The sequence below is a fragment of the Solanum tuberosum genome, unplaced genomic scaffold, assembly GCF_000226075.1.
Source record: "Solanum tuberosum cultivar DM 1-3 516 R44 unplaced genomic scaffold, SolTub_3.0 scf00385, whole genome shotgun sequence".
NCBI classification, from domain to species: Eukaryota; Viridiplantae; Streptophyta; class Magnoliopsida; order Solanales; family Solanaceae; genus Solanum; species Solanum tuberosum.
This window is the reverse complement of record NW_006239315.1, coordinates 5,994-24,269: the sequence shown is the minus strand read 5'-3', so window position 1 is coordinate 24,269 and position 18,276 is coordinate 5,994. Positions and strand designations below refer to the sequence as shown.

Here is an 18,276-nt window from a genome sequence, read left to right as displayed (position 1 = left end):
GATAGTATCTTAATAGTTCTATAATGATTTTTTATGTTTACAAATCAATAACCTATAAACTCCAAAATCAAACCGAACTAACCGGGACTATTTAGAGTCAATATCCAAATTTAAGGGACTATTTTTGGCTTTTTTCAACCTAAAAAGGCTTTTACTATAAACTCATACCAAAAGAGGCAAAAGACACATGTCATTATATGAAATTATTATATTGTATAGTCCTCCTTTGTAAATTCGTCTCTTTACCGGCAACCCCCCTGTCGCTGTTCCTTTTACGGTAGAACTCCATTTTCCCCTTCAATTTGAGAAGAAATATTCCAAAAGAATTATACCTTTTCGCCGATTACCCCACTTCCTTTACTTCTCCTCATACACTTCACTGTAGAGTTGCGATCCGTTTTTCAGCTACTACTCCTTGAGTCTTTGACTGACTGAACCTTCGGAAAATGGCGTCAACGGATGGGCTGATGCCAATAACCAGAGCTTTCTTGTCTTCTTATTATGATAAATACCCATTTTCCCCTCTTTCTCAAGATGTATCGCGTCTTACTGATGAAATTCATTCCATGGCTAAGAATCTGCAGAAAGATGCTCCTTTAACAGAAGGTAATTAAACTTGTTCGTCAAATTTAGACTATGGTTATGCTTTCCTTGCTTGCGCATTTCTTTACTCAGTTGATCTTTCCGGAAATTTGCTTTACTGATTATGGTTTCTCGCATTCATTATTGTTGATTACTTGGTTTTGTTTAGGTGGGTTTGTATTAGGACCTTATAGTTTTCTTGTTTTGTGTTTACAAAAATCTCTCTGGCTAACTATACAAATTATCTAAGCCAGAACTGGTGAGTCACTATAAAGTCCTGAAGTTGTTGTTCTATGGCTTTTGAGTTTATGCAGACTATTTACAACTATGAATATCAACCTCATAAGAAAATTAGCCTAAAAGTGTTGATGCAATAGGTAAAAGGAAGTTTTGGATACATCTCAGGTGGGACAGTTTTCTGGTCCCCCTTAATTGAATTGCATAGATAGAGTTTAATGCCCAAGGATGTAGTGTACTTTTAGGACGACACTGTGTCATAGAACCCATTTGTTCCTCGGTTTAAGGTGGTTGGAACATGTTATAATATGAACTAAAGGAGAGAAATGGAAGATTCAGAGAAGAAATCCTAAGAGAACACAGAGCTATTCAGTTAGGATTGGATAATATTTCTACAAGGCAGTTAACTCTGAAGAATATTATCCCCTAAAAGATAAAGAGACCTGTGCTTGTTGCATTTACTAATCATAAAGTGATGCATGTCAAGCTTCATTCATGTGGGTCAGCTGTCCTAGTTCTAAGAATATGTGGTTCTGACCCTGTTGGTGGAAGGATCGGATGGTCAATTAAGAATCCGATTGGATGCTGCAATGTTAAAGTGGCCCCTGGGACATGACATACTATATTTGTTTGTTTAAGTTTCAGTTCTCTTTTACTAATTCTCTCAGTAATTTTCTTAGTATGTTCCGGATGACCTTTTTTTGATAACCGTGGAGTTTGGGCCAGCTTGCATGCACCTCGACAATTCCATGGGTGTTCCGAATAATTAGTTATGGAGGATCCGTTTGAATTTCCCCCCCGATTAGTGTTGACTGCTTTCTGATCTAGCAGATACTGAAGTTATTACGAGATTACCTAGCAGACTTGTACCCTTCGGGGTGGCCCAGTGGTTTGGGCTTGGGACTTCCATGTTGGAGGTCTCAAGTTCGAAACTCGTTGCCAGCGAAAGCAAGGGGTTTGCCTTCTGGGTCGAGCTCGTCGCACCGGGCTTGCCTAGTGCGGGTTACCTCTCCTATGTGGTTTGCGAGCTATTGCATAGGAGCGGAGTTTTTATCCTGTGCGCACCCAAAGGGTAGCGGCTGTGGGTTTCCCTTGTCATAAAAAATAAATAAATTACCTAGCAGACTTGTATTTTGTTTTCAGTTGGTGAGCTCCACTTGTGAGGCAACTCACATTTGATTTGTTTTGATTTGATAGGAGAAAGTTCATTAGTCCTTGAAGCGGAGAGTCACCCTCCTCACAAAGTTGACGAGAATTTGTGGAAGAATCGAGAACAACTTGAAGAAATGCTTTTCCTATTGGAAATCCCCAATTGGCCACCAGCGGTGAGAAGCTCAATTTTCGGAGCTCAAGTTTTAGCTTTTATTTGAGACCTCAGTTGACTTCCAGTAATGTCATTTGGTTTTGGATTAGTTCTAATCTCTATGTCTCCAGGCTTGCTTGATTCCAACAGAAATGTTTTTGGTGTACTCACTAGTATTCCTCACACAGGGTTGAGCAAATATCACAAAATTTCTGAATCGTCTCAAATTAATAAAGAGTTGTTTTTCTTCTCTGTTATTCTTCAGCTTCAATTGCAGTCAACGACTGAAGATGTTGAACTTGTTTCTGTTCTTGGACGGCTAGGAGAAAAATTCCAAAGTACATTGAAGAGTTTGCAAACTTTCCAGTCAAAGAATTCCGAGTTTGTATTCAACACTGGTTGGTCCTTCTATGCTTCTTAATTGTTAAGCTGTTGCCAGTTTATGAAGTATATTCAGATCTTTTAGTTTAATTGCTTTTATTCTGAATTTGTTAGTTTATAACTTTATATCCCATCATCACTCTATGTTCATGATAACTAAGTAAAAGAGTGTCATCACCTGAGTGCTCTTTGTAGAACCGGACTGAGCTGACACATCTTGTTTACTGTAAAGTCAAACTCCGTTAGTCCATTATATTAAGAGGAGTCAAATGTAGGATGAGTGATCACAACTTCTAGGGTTCAGTAAAATAGGTATGCTGATGAAAAGGGTAAGAAATATTTGGTATGTCTTGCATTGGTGGATTTATACCTTAGGAGTGCTTCAAGTGTAAAAGGGATTTGTACTAAACATTAGATGATTTGTTCTGTTTGTATAAGTCTTGGTACCCAGAGTTATTTGCTACCTACGCTGGTGGGAGGTAGCATATACCTCATGAAATAGGCGAGGTGCATGCAAGCTGGCCTGAACACCACTACATAAAAAGAGGGCACTCTATCTACAATCAAAGCTCCAATCTAAGCCCACAATGACACATCCAACCCCATACAATTTGAAATCAAATCAAAGAAACCAAGAGTCCTATGCCACCTAATGCTAATTGGCAACCAATCCCAAAGGTATAACTGAAAAAACAATAACCAAGAGTCCAAAAACCCAAAGTCAGGAGACACAAACTAAGCCAAGTCAATATGAATAATAGTTTGTGAGAGGAGCTTAAGAGGATATTGTCACAATTATTAACACTACCTTATGTTGTTCAAAGGCTGCTAATACAGAGCATATCATCAAATTTTGAAAAATGAGAACTTTTTGAAGTTAGAAGAAGATCGCGATGAAGAGTGGGAGAGCAAAAAATAAGATAATTGACGTATACTATAGAGGCATAGACCATGCAAAGAGAGAAGCTCTCCTTAGTCCCTCCTCTATAGAATTTGGATATACAGTATATCATTTTAAAGTTCACACTACTTATCCAAGAAAAAAAGTAATTCAAAGTGTGTCTCACAAACTAGTTTAATTCGATTATACCCACTAATGTAAGTCTTATTACTAAGAGAAAAGTAGAGCGGATATGAATTTAGACTAGTGGGGAATGGAATAATGTTTGTCGTATAAAGTTGTATATGCTTGGTCGAAATTATATCTGAAAGATGAATGTTTCTAGAGTTTAGTAGGAGATGAAGTATTACACTGGGTGTCAAGAGGGGGAACAGATAGTAGATGGTGTTCCTGAAGATATATTTGTTAGGAGATTCGACAGATGATTAGTTCGTGCAGATGACGTTAAATGGGTTGTCCGAGCATGATGTATGATAGCTCGGTTGAATGTTCTAGAGTAGGTGATGTTTTGAATTTATTCAGAGTCAATCAAATTTGGGGCCGATCGAGTTTTAAGCAGGGTAATTAATTGATGGGTTAAGGATTCCCTTTTTTTCTAGATTTGGTAGGCTGTCAGTGTGAAACTGTGAATATACAAGTTTGAAAAGAAAGATGAATTTTTATAGTGAACTTAGTTGGCATCCAAACACCTTTGTTGTCTGAATCTTTTCAAGCAGATAGGTGTTTTATATGTCATAAAAAAAACAGATAGGTGTTTTATGTGGTTGATTTTGAATATCAATGAGTTTAGCTAACACATCAACAGTGAAGTTTATGTCAAGTGTTGTAGCAAGATTTTGGCAGTTAATTATTGGAGATGGTGATTTAGTTATCAGTTTCTTTTACTGGAGATGGTGATTTTGTTACAAATTGTGATGGCCCTGATGACTTATCTACTGAACATGACGCAATTACTGCCACTGTTTCTCTTCAGAAATAGCCCCTCAACTCATATTTGCCATTTCCCAGTATTTATGCTCGCTGCCACACACCAAAATTCAACTATTCATACTTCTAATAGATTGAAAAGATCCACGAAGTCCATATATCCCTGCCTCTAGGGGGCCTATAGGCTATAAACTGGAAGGACGAAAAGAGAAAATAGGCCTAAGATGTCTTGAAGTAATAACTGTTTCAGTCTTGCTATGTGTACTGCCAGTCCTACTCGCACTCTCTTCAACCAAATTGTTTCCTCTTCAACTATTTTCACTCTAACTGGTATAATGTTTAAATTCTTTAAAACTCATTATTGCAATTATCTTCTGCAGTTCCAACTTTTCGTAGTCCATTATCTTCAGTTTCTCATCCAATCCACCATTAGAGATTTATTCCTTTGTTTGAAATGAAACTACTATACGCTTGATCGAGTTGTCCGCCCCTCAAGCTCATACCTTTGAAAGCTATATCTAAGTTCCTTGTTTTCTGGCTTCAAATATCATCATATACACTACCCAACATGGAAGGGAAGAAGTCAAGGAAATTTTGGAACTGAAAGTACTTTTGCCCAAGTTATTGGAACTTTTTTTGTACATTTTTGGAGCAAATGTTGTATTGCGGTCATCTATGGTGACTGATTGCTCTTACTTATTTCTTAGAGAAAGGGGTTGCCCTAAGTACAAGAACGTGTTCTGGTATGAGATTTTTTTCTACTTTGTATTTATGTCGTGTGCAGACTATTTCCCCCCATGTTGACAAAATATTTATGTTATCAGAAAAAAAAAGTGTACTTATTATGATGATATGATTTGAGCTTAAATGAAGAAATGAAGATTCATATAGCCGACCCCAACCTGTTTGGGACTGAGGCGTAGTAGTTGTTGTTATCTGGAAAAGTATACTACCCTAAATTAGATGCCCTTGCATATCATCAACTACTAGAGAATGTGCTTACTAGAATCTCCAACAAAGGCATGCACTAAGCTAAATGGCAAGTTGAAGAGATGTGCAGTATATCTCAGCAAATCACTATTGCTTTACATGTTTTAAGGGCATAGATAATAATCTAGATTTTTTTATTCTTTTGAAGTGATGACCTATATGCCACAAGACTTTCGTGGTACACTAATAAGGCAACAGAGGGAGCGTTCTGAGAGAAATAAGCAGGCTGAAGTTGATGCTCTAATCAATTCTGGTGGAAGTATTCGTGATCAATATGCTCTGCTATGGAATCAACAAATGGAACGGCAAGTATTGTTTTATCATTCTCTTCGTGATGGTACATCCAGTATATAATTTGATTCTGACTCATGCCAAGATACTTTCACACAGGAGACGGCAACTGGCTCAACTGGGTTCTGCTACAGGTGTCTATAAGACACTGGTGAAGTATTTAGTTGGAGTGCCACAGGTATGTCACAATGAATATAGTAGAAAATAATGGGTTTATAACTTTGCCTAGCAAGTACTTGTTAATGTTTATAAACAATGCCTATTGTTTCTTTGCATTAACCTTTTGTATAGAGCAATCATCTCATGGATGCCAAATTGCCCATTTTTATTTTTATTTTTTGATAACCGAGAAATCCGTCTGTGACCCGCCCTTTGGACCAATCACAGCCTTCTAAACTCGGTGGATAATGGGCCCGCCCCTCTACCCTTCTCCACTTAAATACCGGGCTTCGCTTTGCATGGTGTGGGGCTTGAACCTGCGACCTAAGCCACAAATCCTCCACCTTCTGCCACTTGAGCTAGGCCTTGGGGGCCCAAATTGCCCATTTTGAAGCCCTATTCTTCAATTAAATAGTTCAATTCAATCTAAATTCATGCCAGGGACAGTACATTGATTTTCTGGTCTTCAGTAAAACTATTTACGTGCAATTTATGTTGCAGGTTCTGTTGGATTTTGTTCAGAAAATAAACGATGATGATGGGTATTATTTTCACTGCATTAATCTTATTTATTCTTTTTCTATTTGATTGCATTCTTTATTTTTCTCATTTTTAAAGGGTTGGGTTACCCAATAGTGATCCTGTCTGCTGCTTTTTGATAAATGTCTACCTCTAGGCCAATGGAAGAGCAGCGACAGCGTTATGGTCCACCTTTGTACAGCCTCACAAAAATGGTCCTGAACATTCGACTTTTTCTTTCTCTGCTTTGGCGACGTTTTGAAGCTGGAAAACTGTAAGACTTTAGACATATTGTACTTTCAGATGATTGAATTGAGAAGCATTTGGTTATTTCTTGTAATGTCTGCATCCTTGCTCCACAGTAATAGCATTTTTTTCACCTGAACCTTCTAGTTGTTTCAATTTGGGCAGGTCAAGGAGTCAAATTACAGTCTTGGAAGAAGCAGTAGATATCTACACATCTGAGTTCCAAAGATTCATCACATTCATTCGGTACTTTATGCTTCTGGAACTGTCATTTCTAATCTTTCTCTTGTCCCTACTCATGTCCTTCAATATAGATTAGCCTAATCTCCTCTGTGTTTAGTTATTGCTCTATTTCATAATATGATATTTTTATCTCACGGTCAATAAGATAAAACATTCAAGTCGCTTCATGGATGGCATTCATGTCATTGTAGGCAACTTAGACCATGTGTTGAAGCTATGACAGAAGAAAAATGAAGGGAATCTTTTACAATGTTCTCCTCTTTCTTTGTTTTGTTTTAAAGTGCTGGAAGGAAAATATAAGAGGGAAATCTTTCTTACCTTAGTGTTTTACAATTTAGTCTAGTATTATTAAAAGCAAAAAGCGCAAAAAAGATCTTAGCCTGTATAGTCTTAGCCTTATGGAAAGAAAGAAATGCTAGATGTTTTGAGGATAAGAGCAACAACATGGAGAAGATCAGAATGAATAGCCTTAGCCTTTTGTATTTTTGGTAGCTCCCTGACTCTTAATTAACTATGTAAAGGAGAGCTGACCTTTTGCTACTAAGCTTTTGTAACTATTATGCATCTACTTGATGCCTGCAATAGAACTAATTACTTCATCAAAAAAAAGGATATGAGGGGGGATATAGGACTTTTTGTTGATTTCATATGCAATTTGTAATCTCTCTAGTGGTAGTTGATATGCTCTGATGAGATTGTAAGTGACCTATGCTCATCATTTTCTGATGATGAGACTTTTGTGAATACACAGTTACCCTTATCTCAAAAAGCACAAAAAAGCTCTAAGGTCTGTTGGAGCTTTAAGCGCAAATAAAGCATGGGTTTTGTGAAAAAAGGCGCAAAGGGAGAAAAAAATACAAATATATATGTTTAGTCCAAGACTTAATAATTTATAAGCATGAACGGCAAATATATGAACAAAGAAATAGAAAAATAATTACGATAAAGTAAAATATCAATTGTTTAGTGTCCAATCTTCAGAAGAGGTTCATTGGCAAGGAAAAGTATGTCTTAGAACCTTGATGATGACACGGAAGCGGGCATTAAGCGAGGTGAAGCGCTCAACACATTTTGAGCCTCGCTTCAGGGCTTAAGCACACCTTTCATAACAGTGATTTAGTCTAAGAGAGGAACTTTTTTTTTTTTTTTTGAATTGTAACATATTTGTAATGAAACCAGGCCAAAGTTACAACACAAAAATTTGTTAGATAACTATAGAGACTCTTTGAACTGTACGAGAGTCTCTATGTCACTTATATACTCTTGTTTACACCACAAATGCAAAAGCAGAATACAATTAAGCTTTATCTTCTGGATAGGATTCCTTTCATCTCAAAACATCTTGAATTTCTTTCCTTCTGGATAGTCCACCATCTGCAGCCTGGGATCATACTCCAACTGCTTTTTTGAGCTTTTGTTCCTTGTTACCTACTCCAGCTAGATAGCATATCTAGTCTATTCATTGGCATTGTCCAGCTCAAACCAATCATTGCTAGAAATGTATCCCACTGTTGAGAAGTCACCTTACAGCGCAAAGAAAGATGACAATTTGTTTCTGCATTTCTTCCAAAATAGATGGCAGCTAGAGGAAAGGTGTATTCCCCTTCTCTTCAATCTTGTCTTGCGTCAAGCGAGCCTTCTTAACTACCAACCAAACAAAACATGCGACTTTGTATGGTATCTTGGCCTTCCATAATTGCTTCCAGGGCCATTGCACACTAAGATTATTGTTATGGTTCCTCGTATGATATGTTGTCTTGACTAAAATAGCTCATGAACTGTCTCTCAATTGCCATTATCTATCTTGCTCTAGTGAGACTCCATTGAATAGGTTGAGAGTGTTGAGGAGTCGTGTGAATCTGTCCATCTCCCAATTATTTAAGAGCCTTCTGAAACTGAGGTCCCAACCTTGATTATTCCAGACTTCAGTAATATTAGCTCTTTGTTGTTGATTCAGTAAGAAAACATCTGGGTATAGAAGTCTGAGGGGGCCAGATCCTTACCAGTTGTCTTCCCAAAGAGAAATTTTGTGACCATCCAATGTTGTTACTGAAAATATGCCATAGATTTCTAACAGTTTTCCAGACACTGACCCCAAATACAGTGTTTACTGTTTTGGTCTTCCATGCATCATCTTCTCCATACTTCTCTTTAATCACCCTCTTCGAGAGTGATTTGTTTTCATTTGAATATCTCCATAGCCACTTCATGAGCAAACTTTGATTCTGCTTCCTTAGATTCTTTATACCAAGCCGCCCTTGTTGTTTGTTGAGTGTCAGCGTTTTCCATTTGACAAGATGGATTCCTCTTTTATCCTTGTTTCCTTGCCACAAAAAATTGCTTCTCAACATATCAATTCTTTTCAACCTAAAGGGGAAAAGGGAAAAGAGACATCATGTAGTTAGGTAGAGCATCCAGGACACTGTTTATGAGAATTAGCCTGCCACCTAAAGAAAGATACTGGCTCTTCCATCCGGTAAGTTTCTTCTCACATTTCTTTAAAACCCCATTTCAAATGTCTATGGATCTGCTATATCACTGATCTGTTCCCCCCCTTGTAATGCAATAAAACTGAAAAGTAATCCCAACAGACGCGATCTCAATAAATTATGTCGAAATCACTGATCTACGAAGCTTTGATCAACGAAATCAAGCACCGGGAGACGGTCAAAATTCCCATGCAATTCGACATCATCCACCCCACAGCAGACACAATCTCAATTCCCGAGGTAATTCATCCCCCGACTGCCCGACCTCAGAAACAGTGTCGAATGATCTAGCCAAAATAGGATTTGGAGATAGATGGCTAAAATGGATAAGTTGTTGTAATAAAACTGTCAAGTTTTCCATTCTACCTGTTTGGTTTTTCCCTCTGAAAGGGGCAGCATACAAGGAGATCCACTATCCCCCTTCCTATTCATTATTGCAATGGAAGGCCTGAGCAGCATGGTGAGAACAATACTCCAAAACAACTGGTTGAGGAGTTTCAAGTTGAATGATGGGGAGGAGCTGGTGACAGACCTCCAGTACATCAGAGTGATGCTAGTGGTCTTTGAAGCTGTTTCTGGCTTGAAAGTAAATTAGAGAAAGAGTAACATATCTCCCATCAAAGAAGTGAGTAGTATTCAGACCTTGGCTGGCATTTTAGGGTGTAGGGTGGACAAATTACCTACTGTCTACTTAGGTATGCCCCTAGGAATCAGGCACAAAGATGTGGAGATCTGGAACAGTATTATAGAGAAGACAAAGAAGAGGTTATCCCAGTGGAAAACACAATATCTATCATTAGGGGGAAGGGTTACTCTAATCAACTGTCTTAGACTCACTGCCCACCTATGTGATGTCCTTGTTCCCTATCCCTTCCAGTGTGGCAAAGAAGCTTGACAGACTCAAAAGGTTTTTTTTTTTTGTGTGTGTGGAAAGGCAACAAGGGTGAACTTGTATGCCAAAATGTGTAGATATTGACTCACATCACAAGAGGACCATTTGCTATTGAATTTGAGGGTGTAGTAAGTAACATAATTTGGTACTTGTTTAACTGGATTTACTAAACTCTTGCAGAGACGTATTTGCAAATTCCCCTTTCTTTATTACTGCAGAAGAAGCTGGTACATTAGAAGCCAGGTATCCAGAATTCCTCTCTATGGTGGCTTCAAGTACATTTTGTCATTGTTGGACTAAATGTAAGACAATAATTGATATAATTTTCACAACTTGATCTAGAGCTTTCTTTTGGTTTCCAAATGCAGAAAAAGTGATGAGTACAAGGAAGTGAGTGTTCCAGCAGGAAAAACTCATGAGGTTTGTTTTTGCTTTGGGAGGATCGCTTTCTCTTAGATCATATGTCTTCTTATATTGGGGTTGCGAGTTTTGTAACTCTTAAGCAAGTCATGTGTATCTGTAGGTGTGTGTGTATGTATATCTTTATATAGTCGCTTAGTACATGTGTTCCACATGTATTCTATGTTGATATTTTTGTACCAAATTTGATAAAAATTTAACTGAATACATATTCAAATAACTTACTTTGAGTTGTAATGGGACTAAATTAGTTTGTGAGATAATTTTTGTTATTAGTTACTTCTGTTTCATGAGGTATAAAAATGGTACTCACTATGCCCATTTTATATGAGTTAGTTTGACTTGATACAGAGTTTAAGAAAGAAAGAAAGACTTTTGAAACTTGTGGTCTAAAATAAGCGATAGATGTTTGTGTGGCTATAAATCATTTCATTAAGGTGGGCATTTTAAAGTTAAATTGTTACTTAATATAGAAATGTGATTCTTTTTGGAACGGACTAAAAAGGAAAGTAACTCATATAAATTGGGACAGAGGGAGTATGTATTTGTATCTCACCTAATAATTCTTTGTGATGATGTTGTTGGTATATTTCCTTTTTGGTTTATGTAGTCATATGGTCAGAACTCCAAATCTTGTCTAAAATTTTGAAAATGATGTTGACTTAGTCAATTTTCAAAAGGAATTTGCACTTGTAGTTCCTCAAATATCGAAAATTTCCGACTATGGTTCTTGTGATATTTGACTAAACACATTCAATCTTCAATTAATTGAAATTTACACTTCTGATTCGTTTTCTTGTGAATCTTCATAATTTACTGAATTATTAACAGCCATAACATTTAATTACCCTTTTCTCATGTTAAATCTAAGGGTAATATAACATTTACTCCCTTATTTTTTGCCTGAACTGGAAATAATACCACCTCGTTGAAAGAGTTCCAGAGCTATGTTTGGTGGTATTTTACACGCACCTGACACATATAATACCCAATTATTTTAATTTATGTTAAACTTATTAGAACCTTCTTCCTTCTTTCCTTCTCTATTACTAGCTTCGTCATTTCTCCTCCTTTATCTATATCTCTCACATGAAGTACGAGGTTCTCCACAAGCATTTGATCTTTCAAGAATCAAGAGCTAGTTTAGAAAGCTACGTAGAAAAATGGTTGTGGGTTGGAAAAAAAGATGGAACTTGAAGGGCTACTCTGTTTGTCGAAGACTGTTAATAAGTTCTGTAACTGAGAACAAATGTTTTCTTTTTTTCTTCTTCTTCTTCCTTTTTTCTCTCTTTATTCTTCAATTTGATGGATTGGAGGGGGCGCGGTTTACTTTTCAAAAATAGACTTCGAGTTCTGAAAGTGAAATTTTCATGTGTAGGTAGTAGGAAAGAGACAAAAATGGAAATTGGAGGCAGATTCATGGAATTACATAGTGCTAGTGAATGGATCTGTAGGTCTTGGGCTGCTATGGGGTCTAGTAATTGAATGTTAATTGGACACTTAAGCTAAAAGGAATGATATATGAGTGAAAGCTGAAGGAGATGTCGGGAATGGAAATCAATAAAGAATATAAGTAAGGCAGAGGAAATGATGGAAAAGAGAGTGGTGGGATGGAGGAGAACGGGGAGGTGGGGTGGTGGCGGGTGGGTTTGGTGAAAATGAAGAGAGAGAAAGAGAAAGAAGAAAAATAAAAAAGGAATAAGCAAAGAAAACATAAAAAAAGAAAGAGATTTTTAATGTTAAATGTAATTAATGATATAATGTCCAATTGGATAGCGACACCTGGATAATTTAGTTTTTAGGTTAATTCTTACTCTCACGTGCTTCTGAGCTGAGGTCCTCCCCGCAGGGATAAACTATCTTTGCCATACTTCCTTGATAGGTGAGACTTCCACGAAAGAAAGCACGGATAAGAATAATCTTAGTATGCAAGGACTGAGGAGCGGAAAGCCACTTGACTGTAAGGAAAGGGGTTTAGCGAGAAAATTAGCTCACACCTATCTTTGATGAAAGAAGCCGCAAGTTTAGGTAGAAAGAACAGCCAGTGTCAGAGAGATGACTTCTGTTGAACTCTTCCTTTACATGAAGGGAATGAATGCCTTAATGGAATGGAATCCGGGATCCAAGTAGATTAGGTTAAGGCAAGTATGAGTTCAACCCTTTTCTCATCGGGCCAGGATCGATAGCCGTTCGACCTGAGGAAAGTGCGGTCAGATTCAGAATCCCCAATGTCTTGGTCTTTACCTTCGCTTCGAGGGACAAGCACCGCATCTAGGTAAGCGGCATCTAATTGAATTGATTCACCGGATCTTCCATCTACGAAAATGGAAGAGATGTCTGTTAAGGTCGGCTTCATGAAAGCAAGAAAGGAAGCAAGTTTAGCGAACATAGAGATGGAAAGAGATGGATTTTGCCCAGCTGTTGTCAGATCAATTCCCATTCATTCTTTAATGGAATAGGGAACGGGCAGAGCTGCGGCTATCAGGAATGGGCGATAGCCTATGACTAAAAGCGCCGACTATCTATGAATGACCAGGATCGGAATGCCAATCGACGAGATGAGCCTACGAAAGATTTCAAGTTCAGACTATGATGACTGGCATCCTCACTTACGCAACGAAATTGAGTTGATGGAGTAGCCAGTGCCCTTGAGTTATTCTCTTCGGTATCGCCTTCTCTCATCGTTAAAGGCGCCGCAAGGCACTCGACTAGAAGGAGTGGATGTTAGGCACGCAGGGAAGACTCTGACTATGCGCTGGCACTAGCCCTGGGCATGGATTCTTCTTTGATTGAAGGAACGGGACAGAAGAGAACCAGAACCATATCCTTCACACATTCAGTCTGATCTTATCTGCGCTATTGCCCGATCATAGCTGTACTGTATTAGATTAGTTATCCGTCTCCCCTGCCCTGTTAGAACAGTCTGGTCTGTAACAACACAACCTGAAAGGAAGCCATTCCTAATAGGAAGTTTCCCTGGCTTGAAATTCACTCGCTTATCCGGAATGAGCTACTGAGTTGGAGTACAGGAAAGAAGCACCACTTCTTTATTGTCTTGAAACTCCGCTCTGAACCCGAATCGTAGAACTCGGACATGATAGATTTCTCATCTCAGGTTAATCAATTCAATGATCGGCTTCTTTCTTTTTCTCAATATGATTCTTCAAAGATGCTAAAATTGACTATCTCATGGAAGGGAGTGGGATGTGAGAGAAAGTCTTACGATCCAACTATCTCTTGTACCTCCTAATTGGCGCTGAGGAGTCTTCATCTTGGTATCCATCGCCACTCCCCATGCTGGTAAGAAAAGGGTCAACCCGGTGGCGCATCGACGTCTTGAGCGAGTGAGAGCCTTGATCCAAGGCCGGGTTCCAACAAAGTGATCTCTGCCAAATCATCACTTGAAAGGTAATTAGTTCCACTGCGAACAAGAATAGGGGATAAGATGCCGCCCGCAAAGTTTTGGTGCGCAAATGACTTTTTTGGTCAAGATTGAGGCCTAACTTATGTATTTTCCCCTTTTAAAATAGTCTAAATATAACATATTTACTCCATTAAGGCTATGTAGTTTGGATCCTCCAAAAATGCTGCTGCACCGATGTCGTATCCTCCAAAAATGCAAGATGTACCCGAATCCTAAATCCTATGTGATGATGAATTCTAGCTCTAGATTTGAGAAAAATACTATAAAGGGACAAAAACACACATTTTAATTAATTAAGGTTAAATGTGCTTAATATCATGTATCAAAAAATGAAAATAAGAATTGGCCAATAATTGAGGGACCAAAAGTTTTGTTATCCCATTTCCGAAGTTTAGATTATTATCAATGACTAAATCTCGTAAACAATGGTTAGTATTCTATTTTTTTCATGAATAGTATGGATTCTTTTGTCATGGAACTGCTGAATTTGTTAAGCTTGGTTTTGTGATTTTCTAAATGGAAAATAATGCTTTATTTGCATGTGTCACACATGCATCAATATGATTGCTTTACAGTGTTGTTAATATTATTTGTTCTCTACTATTTCAAGACTCATTTCCTCCTAAATTTTGGGTTGGAGTTCTTCACTCTGTAATCATATTTTAAATATTCATACTCCTAAACTTCAATTGGAACTCTTTTTGATCTTCTTTTTGGCAAATTAGCTAGCAGCTACCTATGACAATTCAAGGGTGTTTGGAGTATCCAAATCTTAGTGATTGTTTCTTCTCATAAATCAAGTACAAGATCTATATATTGGTGTTGGTGTTTCAATTCAACAATGTTTAGATTTTATGTTGCAATGCCTGTTCCCCGTAGGTTTTTGGTTAGAGATGGGGATGGGGGAATAGCATAGCAAAATACATTGTCTATTCGTCTCTGAAAGACCTGGTTCTTGAAAGTTTGTACTTTAGAGCTTCATTTGGGGTAGTTAAAACTGTGTACAGTCGATTGATAAATCTGTTATGTCAATGTTATTTTAGGTATCATTGACAGTCGATGCCATAAATTCATACATTGCGTGGGATTTCTCTTTGGTTCAAGGCAGAGTGGATATGGTAATATCCTTTTATCTTACTATAGATGTGCCTATTTGGGTATATGGTTTGCATGTTCTCTTGAAACAGCTTCCCTTCTTGTTTTGATTGATTATTTTGCTTTATACTGTCAGCTTTAGATTCGTGTCCATTTGTCAGAAGTTGATGTCCAACTTATGTCCTGCTTCTTTTGGCTGTCTTTTTTTTATGACACGAAAAACCCGCAGCCGCTAGCCTTTGGGTGCTTTACCCGCTGCAATAGCTCGCAAACCACATAGGAGAGGTAATCCACACTAGGCAAGCCCGGTGCGACGAGCTCGACCCAGAAGGCAAAGCCCTTGCTTTCGCTTGCAAGGAGTTCCGAACTTGAGACCAATATGAAAGTCCCAAGCCACTGGGCCACCCCGAAGGGTCTTCTTTGGCTATGTCTTCGTGGTGTATGGGCTATTGGCTTTCTTTCTATCCAAGAAACATATTCTATTTTTCCAAAACGAAAAATTGATCTACTCCCTATTTATGTTGTTGGAGTAAACACACAAAAAGTGCATATTTTTTTGATCAAGTAGTTTTTCATTATTAACAAAACAGGCAAAGGGATGCTTGTGTATGCAGAACAAAAATCCCAATTTTTTTTAGTCATACACAGAAATAAAGGCTATCAAAACCTTTAGACTCCCTATCTTTTCCAAATTACACCAGAAGGCAAGATTCCATAAACACTTGAACTCAAGTTGTGGGCACACTCACAAACTCCATTGAAGCACCTCTGATCTCTCCCTCCATAATCTTTGTATGTTTCACTCCCCTCTATAAAGTCCACATAATTCAGGCTGGATTCATGTATCGGATTTTTCCAAGGATTTTCTATGGTGGTCTTCTTACCCAACTAATATGCGACTCAGACATATCAGTAGTTTCTCTAGTTAGAGGAGTGAAAATTCCAGCAAACATGATCATGTGCTTTCTTTCTCCACATCAGGCTTACACATACCACCTGCTCCACCTTGCTTCCATCTCATACTAGATATTTATTTGGCAGCGACTACTGCATTTGTAATTTGTCTCTTCTTTATCGAAGTATTCTAGGATTCAGGAATCAACTTGCAGAGCATTTTTCAACCTCCCTGGCAGCTGTTTGGCAATGAACAGTGCCTACCAAACTTATAGGCCTAAAATCTTTGACTTCCATTGCATTAAAAGAAGCATCAAACTTCTTTCAAGTATGAAGTAGACTGTTTCTCGATTGACTTGCAGATTTTCCCAAAGCAAATCTGCATAGTTAAATTTCTCTCTTGTGGAGGATGAAGAAACTATTTCCTTTTCCACTTCACTACCTTTATGTCTTGTTATTTCTGTTCTCCTTGTTCCTAGTAACTTTATCTGCACAAAAGCGGCACCAGTTGAGAGGAAAAAAGGACATCCCGGTGTACTAAGCTCCTGCTATGCGCGGGTCCTGGAAAGGGCGGGACCAGTTGAGAGAATAATGCTAAGTATTCTGTCATTTACATTTGGAGAATGTGCTGATAAATCCTTGCATATTAACATATATTTTGTCATCTTCTGTCAACATCTTTCATATTATCTAGTTTGTACTTGCTCCTATCCGTATGACCTGTGAAGCAATTATCCGGTGGCAGAAAAAAATGATTGAAAATAACTCTCAAATTTCCCAAGACACTACATGAAGCACCTGTCTTCTTTTATTCCTCTTCTTCTCGTTCCTTTTCTTGTTCATTTTTTGGATCTTTTAATGGATAGGTCATCAGATATGAGGTAAAATCTGAATGAATCATTTTTCATTTCACTTTATCAAAAAATCATTTTTTATTTCAGTAAACTGTCAGATAACACTAGTAAATTTCTGTAACCAAGTCATCTGGGATTCTTTTGTTGCAACAGGACATTGGCTTTAGCATGGAGTATACAGATCCTTCCGGACAGAAGACGGTATGAAAGTGTATCATCTCGACTTCTTGTCATGTTTTCTCATAAAGTGTCTGCTGCAATTTTTGGTTTTCTAAGATAGCGCCACATGCTTTATTTAATCTTCTTTCTCTTATGATATAACTTCTCCTCTTCTCTTTTCTTCTCTTCTCTCACTCACATTGCTCTGGTTTAATTTTTTTGACTTGTCAATCAAACGCCTGACTCGCAGCAAATCTTACCTTATCGACGATATGGAGCTGACCAAGTGAGTAATTACTTTGCTCCCTTACTATTCTAGTAAGTAAATTTGCAATTTCACCTCCTTAATGCTCATTTCTTCCAGGGGAACTTCTGTACGTGCCTGTCTGGAAACTACAAACTCATATGGGATAATTCTTATTCTACATTTTTCAAGAAGGTGAGTAATACATTGTCGAACCTAATTCATTGAGGTTATAATTGTCTCCTTTGAAGTATTACGCCCTTTCCTGTTGGTATATCCAACAATGGTTGCTTTACGCTGCCTATAGGTTTTCTTGTTTCAGTAGAACTTGGCCTAGTGAAATTAGTAGTTCATGTAACTATTCTGTTGTATTCTTCCTTGCTCACGAAATAGGTGCCTGTTAATCTACATTGTCATGAACAATTGATTGCTTTACTGTTTTGTCTAATCGAAAAAGGAACATAACTATCTTAGGGTCATTTTTTCCTTTGATTGGCAACAGGTCTTGCGATACAAGGTGGACTGTATACCTCCAGTTGTAGAACCAGAGCTTTCATCTGATCAAGTAGATGAATGAACAGGCGTATTTGTTCAGATTTGTGACTGCTGCTAATTGTCTATGAAGATACATCATTTCATTTGTTTGTATTCACGGCAGTTTTTTGTCTGTTTGAATTGTAAAAATCCATCCTATGCCTCTTAGTCCCGATGTCATGCTGTAACCGCCTGTTGTATTGATTGGTACCCGGATTTTGATGAAATCTCAGCATTATTGATCCTCATCAGACCTCTAATGTTGATCTTAGATTGAGGTCCATGAATTGGCTATCCTCCTGATTGAGCGAGTAAGATTTTCTAATCGTTTGGTTGCATTTCGAAAGAAAAAGGATTTACAGTTCAGAGGAACTTTATCAAAGCCTGAAAGCTAGAGATCTGATGCCTGACTACATGAAAATAGATTGTATTTTGAAGAAAATCTAGAAGATTCCTAACGACGTTTCTAGATAACTTCGAGCGTATTGAAGA

General features: G+C 37.9%; 1 protein-coding gene across 1 annotated transcript; it reads left to right on the top strand.

Moving 5' to 3' along the window:
- The first annotated feature begins 203 nt into the window (after positions 1-203).
- On the top strand, positions 204-18,071 carry LOC102585892 (uncharacterized). The gene is made up of 15 exons (XM_006362263.2): positions 204-606; positions 2,017-2,144; positions 2,388-2,520; positions 5,470-5,626; positions 5,712-5,790; positions 6,273-6,313; positions 6,448-6,564; positions 6,702-6,782; positions 10,341-10,403; positions 10,529-10,580; positions 15,048-15,122; positions 17,001-17,048; positions 17,257-17,292; positions 17,371-17,445; positions 17,753-18,071. Exons 1-15 carry the CDS (start codon positions 447-449, stop codon positions 17,825-17,827), a joined length of 1,320 nt encoding a protein of 439 aa, XP_006362325.1. The 5' UTR covers positions 204-446; the 3' UTR covers positions 17,828-18,071.
- The last annotated feature ends 205 nt before the right edge of the window (positions 18,072-18,276 follow it).

What these genes read in the sequence shown, in the direction of transcription:
- LOC102585892 (XM_006362263.2), top strand. Translation starts at nt 447, where the DNA reads ATGGCGTCAACGGATGGGCTGATGCCAATAACCAGAGCTTTCTTGTCT. An exon ending in ATTTAGTTGGAGTGCCACAG is followed by an intron (nt 5,791 to 6,272) that starts GTATGTCACAAT and finishes TTTATGTTGCAG; the next exon opens with GTTCTGTTGGATTTTGTTCA. An exon ending in GCTGGTACATTAGAAGCCAG is followed by an intron (nt 10,404 to 10,528) that starts GTATCCAGAATT and finishes TTCCAAATGCAG; the next exon opens with AAAAAGTGATGAGTACAAGG.